At 49.7% G+C, this 7,730-nt stretch overlaps 1 protein-coding gene across 1 annotated transcript; it reads right to left on the reverse strand.

Annotated features, from left to right (window-relative positions):
* Window positions 1–1,188: 1,188 nt before the first annotated feature.
* Window positions 1,189–4,588, reverse strand: Usp27x (ubiquitin specific peptidase 27 X-linked). Its single transcript, XM_021153713.2, has one exon. It carries the CDS (start codon window positions 3,659–3,661, stop codon window positions 2,345–2,347), a length of 1,317 nt encoding a protein of 438 aa, XP_021009372.1. The 5' UTR covers window positions 3,662–4,588; the 3' UTR covers window positions 1,189–2,344.
* Window positions 4,589–7,730: the final 3,142 nt, after the last annotated feature.

Here is a 7,730-nt window from a genome sequence, read left to right on the forward strand (position 1 = left end):
ACAAAGGGTCCTGAAATATGTACTTTATCCATATTGGGTTTGTACACACACACACACACACATAAATGCACATATGAGATGATCAAGGGTATGTTAATGGGAGGAGTGCAAAAGGGTGTTTTTATTATTTTTATACATTTTCTGTGAGTTTGAATTTGTTTCCAAATTAAACACTTGGAAATGTTAAAGGACAATTTCTGTGCAAGCAGTCAAAATCTGCTGGCACACATCTGAGTGAATTCTTCACATGGCAGATATGAAGAATGGGGACATAGCTGTGTCTTCCTCAACAGGGCTACCAATCCCATCCCCCCAGATTGGCCAAATAACTGACCAAATGGTATCTGAAACTGTCCATTTATCTCCCCATCCTAAAAAAACAAAACAAAAAAAAAAAACCCCAAACAACAGCAAACCATGTTCTTCTGAGGACTGTGGTGCTAAAAACATTTGGATAATGGAAGGAAGGAGTATGTTCCATCCATCCATCCATCCATCCATCCATCCATCCATCCATCCAGTAAATATTTTAAGTACCTGCTCATTATATGCCAAGAACTATGTGCCAGGAGCTGAAGATGTAACCCAGGATCCAAAAGAAAACGCTGCTCCTGCTTTCACAAGGACTCTGATGTGCTAGGGGATACATCTCAGTGGCAGAGTGCTTGCCTAGCATATGCAAGGCCCTGGGTTCAATCCCTATATCAAAATAAACAAAAATTATGAGATCAATGGATTCTACCCACAGCCATCTAAGTCTCTATTTCCAAATGAGTTGGCCACTAAGTAAACTTGGGAAGCTGTTGGGAACCCCACCCCTTCTATTAGAGACAACGGATCCAATGCCCATGCATCTGATCCACATTGAGCTGACTCCCAGGACTTTCCAGGGCTGAGGAAAGGATGCACGGAGTTTTCCCTATCCCTAGGTGTTCCCATCTGTTTCAGCTTACCTCTCTGCAGGCTGCTCTGTCCAGTGGAGCAAGCCATTCTGCCAGCATCGCTAAGCTGATGGAGCCCTGAATTGTGGAAGTCTTCTGATCTCTGCTTGCTGGTAAATACTGAAGCTACGCTCACAATGCTTTCTGAAGGCAAAACAAAACACCCCAAACCACCAAACACTATTGGGTGGATGCCTGAGTCATTAAAACAATGGCATTGTCTTTCTAAAGGGACAAAATGTGATAGTTGTGCTCCTCTGCCCCCAATCAATCTGAGGTATGACACTGATTATGGTGGCCTATACACAACAGTGGGGTCCACTGCCCTGGGAAGAGTTAAGATTGATCTTGTTTATGACTGCATGTGACATGGTGGTGTCATTTCTGTCCACAGGTCTCAGGTGGGATTGGTATTCACCTCCGATACATTCTGGCCCAGTCCAAATAAAATTCAGATTCAGAGCCAACAAACAGTTTACTGAGTCTCTACAAAGTTTCAAGCCTTTGACTTTGACACATTGTATATCATTTATCTTTAACAACGACCCTTTAAGGTAGGAATTATCTGCATGATACAGATGAGAAAAGAATCACAAAGAGGTTCACTGATTTGCTCAAGTATATCATACAGCTTAAAAAAAATACACACACACACATAAACACACACACATACACACACACCTACACTGTCAGCTGAGGCCTGTCCTTGTTAATTGCTTATCTTACAGCATTTCTAGCCCTCTCTACTTTTGGAGCAACTGCTGCTCCCCTTCCATAAGCCCGGTTATTTCTTCTTTCGCTAGCCCAGGTGAGCTTTCTTGTTTTTAATACTGCATTTTATAGCACAAAAATCACGAATACAAAGAAACTGGCAAAGGTGTTTGTCAATGAGATATCCTGGTCTCCTCCATGTCTCTGCTTTCATCCCCATGTACACAATGGGCTACATTTTAAGAAACTTTTTCAGTACCCTCCCCCCACAAACATGTGGCTGTTACATGATTGGTCAATTGAAGCTGAAACACCCATGGAGAAAGATGTTTTACGGTTACAAGAGCACACACACACCCCAACACCACCCCCCTCCCCCCTACACCTTCCCACACAATCTTTTGGAGGAATATAGGATATGAACCAGTGTCACAATTTCCCTGCTCTGCCTACCCTTCCCCATCCAGAACATTCCTGCCACTTAATTTCCTTCACATGACTGCTTAGACTAGAGCCTCTTCTCCCTCCCCTCCTATTTATTTCTCTTCTGATCAGGACTTTTTGGGACACTGGATACTGTTCAATTCTTACTCGGCAAGGCCCATCAGCCTCAGTCACATAAATCAATTAAATCTCGATGCCTGGTGTAGTACTAGTGTCATCTTCCATTCTAGGTAGGCCTGTGTGGTGCTTCAGTAGGCTTGTGGAGTCATTTCTTTCACCTTTTCTGGCTCAGGTTCCAGGACCTGTTTGTGATAGAACAGTAAATACCCTTCACTGTCCAGCACATCCTTAATACTGGCCTTGGTGATTACGGCATCATCACACTTGAACCACTGGTCCCTGTGGTGCCGAATGAAGCTGGTGTAGTGGCCACTCTCCAAGGTTCCTTGGTGATTAACCACAGCAAACAAGGAATACTTATTCTCGTTGTTCCCACTATTGGTTGGGAGCTGCAACTGTCCATTCATCCGGGTCTCTTTACTTGACGCCATAAATGGTGTCATATCCAGCTCCAGAGGAAAGGAAATGTAAGTAGTGATCTTGCGCCTCTGTTTTGCTGAGTGTTCAAACCGTTTGAAATGAAAGCAGGCAACTACTGGTAACTTCTTCATAGTGAGCTGTTTGGTAGATTCTTGGTAGCTTTGGCAACTACCACACTTGATTTTGGCACTACTTCCTAAGTGCTCTGGCCTTGTAAACCTTCGCAAGCAGTCCGTGAGGGTGGTGATGCCTGGGATGTGGCTTTCGCCATTCAAGCTGCTCTCCCTCCCAGGGCTCATGGGCCAGAAGGATGTGCAAGAGCCAGGCAAGTCCAGACTAATGTCCCAGCATGGGTCTATAGTGGTGGAGACACCATGGCAGGCTTGACAGGTGACATCAGACTGCAGGCCACCTGTGAAGATTTGGTCTATGATGCAGTTACAGTGGTTGGGGTTGCTGGCCACCTTGCCAACATCGTCACCTTTGCAGTGCCTGTGCAGGACATCTAGCGCAGCGATGAGGAACTCGTGGGCATCCTGTTGCCTGTACCCTGCTAGATGACGAGCGTGTATCCACACCAGGTGCAGTAACTTATAGGGCACATGAGGAGATGGGTTTCCAGAATACAGCTCCCGAAAGAGCGAAGACATCTCACAGACCAGACACAACTCAGGGCTGGGCATTTCACACCGGTGCCTGTCAGAGAGAAAGAAATCTCTCAGTATTGGCGTATGGGTCAAGGCCTGGACAATGCAGTTCATAAAACACGTGTTGCCAAGATTAATTAGTCCTCGTAAGCCGATGGTAAAGCTGGAGGCGATCCTTCTTCTCCGTGGGTTGTGCCCCAGAAGTTCTAGCTCAGGTTTGGTCGTTTCCCAGGTGGGATATTTCTCCCCAAGGCCGGGCACTGAACACTGTTGCTGAGAAACCTCTGTCGAGGTGGACGCTTGTAATTTCAAGGCTTCTCCTTGCTCTTCTTTGGCAATTTGCTCAATGTCTATGTCATACACATAGTCTTTACACATGAAGCAGTATATGCCTCCATAATAAAGATCTACCGCTAAGTTGTGCTGTTTTGTCTCAGCGTGCTCGTGGATGTGTTTCTCTGTGAAGCAGCCAAAGAAGACGCAGGAAAGGCAAGAGTGGAGTCTGTTTAAATGGGTGCCACACACATGGCAGACGCACGACTTTGCCTTGCTTTTCCTGGTCTCTGGGGTTCCACACCACACGAAGCACTGGTAGATAACCCGCAATTCCTGCCTCCAGTTCTCTCCCACCTTAAAGCTGTTCACGTGGGAACAACCTGGTGGCCCCACAGCAAAATCCACATCCAGGCATCCGCCCCCAGGACCACGCCGGGGCCGGGGCCGGGGTGGGGGCCGTGGCCTAGGCTGCGGCGGGGTACGAAGCCTAGTCTGGGGCCGGGGCCGGGGTCGGCGGCGCGGGGCACGACTGCGACGCGGAGAGGGATCAGGGGGGCGCGGAGGGTCGGAGGGAAGGGTGGGGGGAGGAACCTCGTCGCCGCTGCCGCCAACACCGCTCTGCGCTGGGTTCTCATCCTTCGGCTCCTTCTCGGGCTGCCTCTCAGGCTCAGGCTCAGGCTCAGGCTCCTGTAAGGGCTCGGGTTCGGGCTCCGGCTCGGGCTCCGGCTTCTGTTCGGGTTCCGGCTCGGGCTCGGGCTCTGGCTCCGGCTCGGGCTCTGGCTGGGGCTCCGGCTCCGGCTCTGGCTGGGGCTCCGGCTCGGGCTCCCGCTCGGGCTCCGGCTCGGGCTCCGGTTTGGGCTCCTGCTCCAGCTCCAGCTTGAGCTCAGCCCCGCGGCCCGGACCCTCCGCGATCTCCACCTTCCCGGTGGCGTCCACCTTCCCTGCTGTCTCCACCTTCCCGGTGGCGTCCACCTTCCCGGCCGCCTCCACCTTCCCCTCCACCTTCTCCGCCTCCACCTTCCTCTATGCCTTCTCTCCCGTCTCCGCCGTCTCCGCCTCCTCCAGCCTCCTCCGCCTCCACTGGCTGCGGCTCCTCCCCCTGCTCGTGGGGCTCGGGCGGCCACTGGGCGTGGTGGCGCGGGGGCCACGCAGACCTGGGGTGTCCCCGTCCGGACTGAGGGAGCGCGGTGGTTGTGGCAGCTGGACCCAAAAGGGACTTTCACTGAAGGAGGCGGCAGCGGAAGCAGGCGACGCCCCCGGGAATGCTCCCGCCGAAGCCCCCTAGCGGAGGCCGCTTCTGCAGCCAGGCCCCGTTTCCTTTAATTCAATATTTCCCAAACTTGCTGGTTCACGACAATCACGTGGGGGAGCGTGTTAAAATTACAGATTCCTCGGCTCCACCCGCAGGCCTACTGAATCAGACTCTTGAAGGGAGGTACTCCGGAACCTGGATCTCTAACTAGGGCCGGAGAAACTGCTAGTGATCAGGCAAGTTTGGGAAACACAGCTCTAATTCATTGAGGCTGGCGGGAAGTGGGGCGGGGACCGCGCAGTCTCTTTAAGGCGCTTCCAGCTCTCCGCTCCAATCGCTGCTCTGACCCCCTAAGCGGTCTCCTCCCCTCTAGTACTGCCCTCAAGGGTGCAGCTTCCCCTAGCCTGTGGGGCGGGGGGCCGAAGGGTTGTCTTGTCTAGAAACGTTTCTGAGGCCATAAAATATCCCTTCACAGGGTGGTACTTGAGAATAAAGGCGGGAGCTCCGACATCCATCATTCCAGCGGCTGAACCTGCCTCCAGCAGCTGAACGTGCCCCCAACATGTCTCAGTCTCCCCTCTAGGTCCAGCTCCTGCTCTCCCAGAAACGATGAAGCTCAAACTTTACTGGGGACCAGCCTGGACCCCAGATCTAGAGGGACAACAGTGCTCCCAAGGCCGCTCCACCTGAAGGGACATGTCTCTTTGAGTAACTTATCAGCCCATCCTGTGCTGGCTCCTTGCCTCCCACTCAGGCTCCAAAGGCCCGGGGTGGGATGACTGGTTGACAGCTGGCCTCCAGATACAGCACTCCAGATACTGAGCAGCCTGTGGGCAGAAACCGTCACTCCAAGGCCAGCAGGGGAAACCAGACACTGCAAGGCTGTTCCTACAGGTTGCACCTCCCTTACGCTGAAAGGAACCCAAACTACAAAGTCTAAGACTCTTAAGATTTAGCAGAGTCTCGGGTGGGCAGCACGTAGGAAGCTGCCAATTTGGAGCTGCCAGTGAGGAGAGAGTCTGGGGGCCCGCTGTATGGAAAAGAGCATCATAGAGCCCAGGAAGAATGAGTCCAGAACAAACAGCTCAGGTCTTGGGCAGAGTGTAGGGATGTCAGAAGCAGCTCCAACTGCTGCTTCTGGAGGGTGCAGCCAAAGGCAGGGATCAACATGTGGGGAGAGAGTGAGCTAAGAAGAGTCCAGTGCCTCAGTGTGACAGCCTGCTGTACCTGGTGCACATGGATGGTCCTACTCTAGGGGGCTCTGCTGTCTGCAAAGCATCCCTGGTCAGCATTGGAAATCAGCCTCCACCTGAGTCATGCTTCATAGAGGAAGCAAAGACATACTCCTTGGGGATTAGTCAGGGAGCTGGAGCCCTTATGGAGGCAGTGTGGTTCCTAGCTAGCCTAAGGCTACCTTAGTGCCCGCCTTCCCTAAGTCAGCTCTGTTTTCAATTCCTTGAAGCGTCCTTCCAACAAATGCCTGCCCTTTGTCACCTGCAACTAGAGGAAGTCCAACCAGTATGGCTACCAAAGGAATGATGCAGCTGCTAAGAATGACTGAGCTCATGGAGCACGAGTGAAGAAGGCTAGGAAGGAGAACGTTCATCCTATCGTCACAGGCTACCAACCAACAAAGAAACCTAAAGATCGCCATACTTAGGAGTCCTGCTGCTGAATAATGGCTATGTAACCCAGTTGCCCCACTACTCATCAGCTTCCTGTGATGCTCACAGAGGCACCTGGACACTACCAAGGCCAGCAAACTCTGGAAGTGGGCGGCTCTGCCATCATTCACCCCACCATCTATGGCCAGGCACTAAGAGCTGTGTACTATGTACTAAGAGCTAGGGACTCAGGACTGAGCCAAAGACACCCCAGGATTAGAGTCAGATTTGGCTTCCCTAAAAGGAACACGCATGCTAAAGAAGTGGCTTTAGGACAACTAGCAGAAAAGAAGCACCAAATATTTAAATAAATAAATAAATAATTTTCTTTTAAAAAAAAAGTTGCCCCTCATTGGAAATTTTGCAACTTAGTGATTATTTTCTTACATTCATTTCCTCATTGTATTCTTCCTTTGCTTTAATCACCAGTGATACAAGTCACCATAATCTTTAGAGGTATAGAGATTGTATAGTCTGGACTTAGTCCTGGGCAGATATCACCGTCTCTGCCTCACAAAGACCTGCATAAACCTACAGAAGACCTTAAGAAAGACAGCTTCGTCAACCTAGGAGTTAAAATACTGTTCTGTCCACAAGGTGGCAAAAGAGTAAATGACAATCCCTAGTAATTTTTTGTGTGTTTATGTAAAACTTGGTTTATATCAAAATGCTCTCTAAAAATATTTTGAAAAATGTGGTCTCCTTCGCACAGTTTTTGGTTGACATCTAAAATTTTGCATCGTAAATGTCACTTGGCTGCAAAAACGTAATTTCTGACAAGTGTTAACCTTCAGAAATAAAACTGTTATGTCAGTACGTTACACAAATCTGGTGAATCCTAAATACATTGGTGAGTTGAGAGCCACCAGCATCTGCTTTAAAAACTCATAACAGAGCTCTTTGACAGTTGCAAGTTTTATTTTCTCCTGGAGTTTTTAATTCTTCTCTAGTCTTCCAACAACAGCAAAACCTGACCCAATACCACACACTTTTGCAGTTAGAGTGATTTGATGGATGCTTGTTTCCATGGATGAATATTGCTTCTTGCTAGAATGAGACAGGACTGAGCATCATGTCCTTCCTAATGTGTGTTTGGCTGAATGTGAACACAGAGAGACCTCTTTCATTCTAAATGGGAATAGGCATTTCTTTTAGAAACATCATGCAAGCCTTTGCATCCTTTTGGAAATATCACACAATGGTTTAGCTTCAAAACTCTTTCTTGTGATTTCTCAGCTAAGGACTCCACTGGGGT

This window comes from Mus caroli, chromosome X (assembly GCF_900094665.2).
Source record: "Mus caroli chromosome X, CAROLI_EIJ_v1.1, whole genome shotgun sequence".
Classification (NCBI taxonomy): Eukaryota; Metazoa; Chordata; class Mammalia; order Rodentia; family Muridae; genus Mus; species Mus caroli.

Bases quoted from the DNA above. Each gene is read 5' to 3' on its own strand.
- Usp27x (XM_021153713.2), bottom strand. From the start codon at position 3,661: ATGTGTAAAGACTATGTGTATGACATAGACATTGAGCAAATTGCCAAA.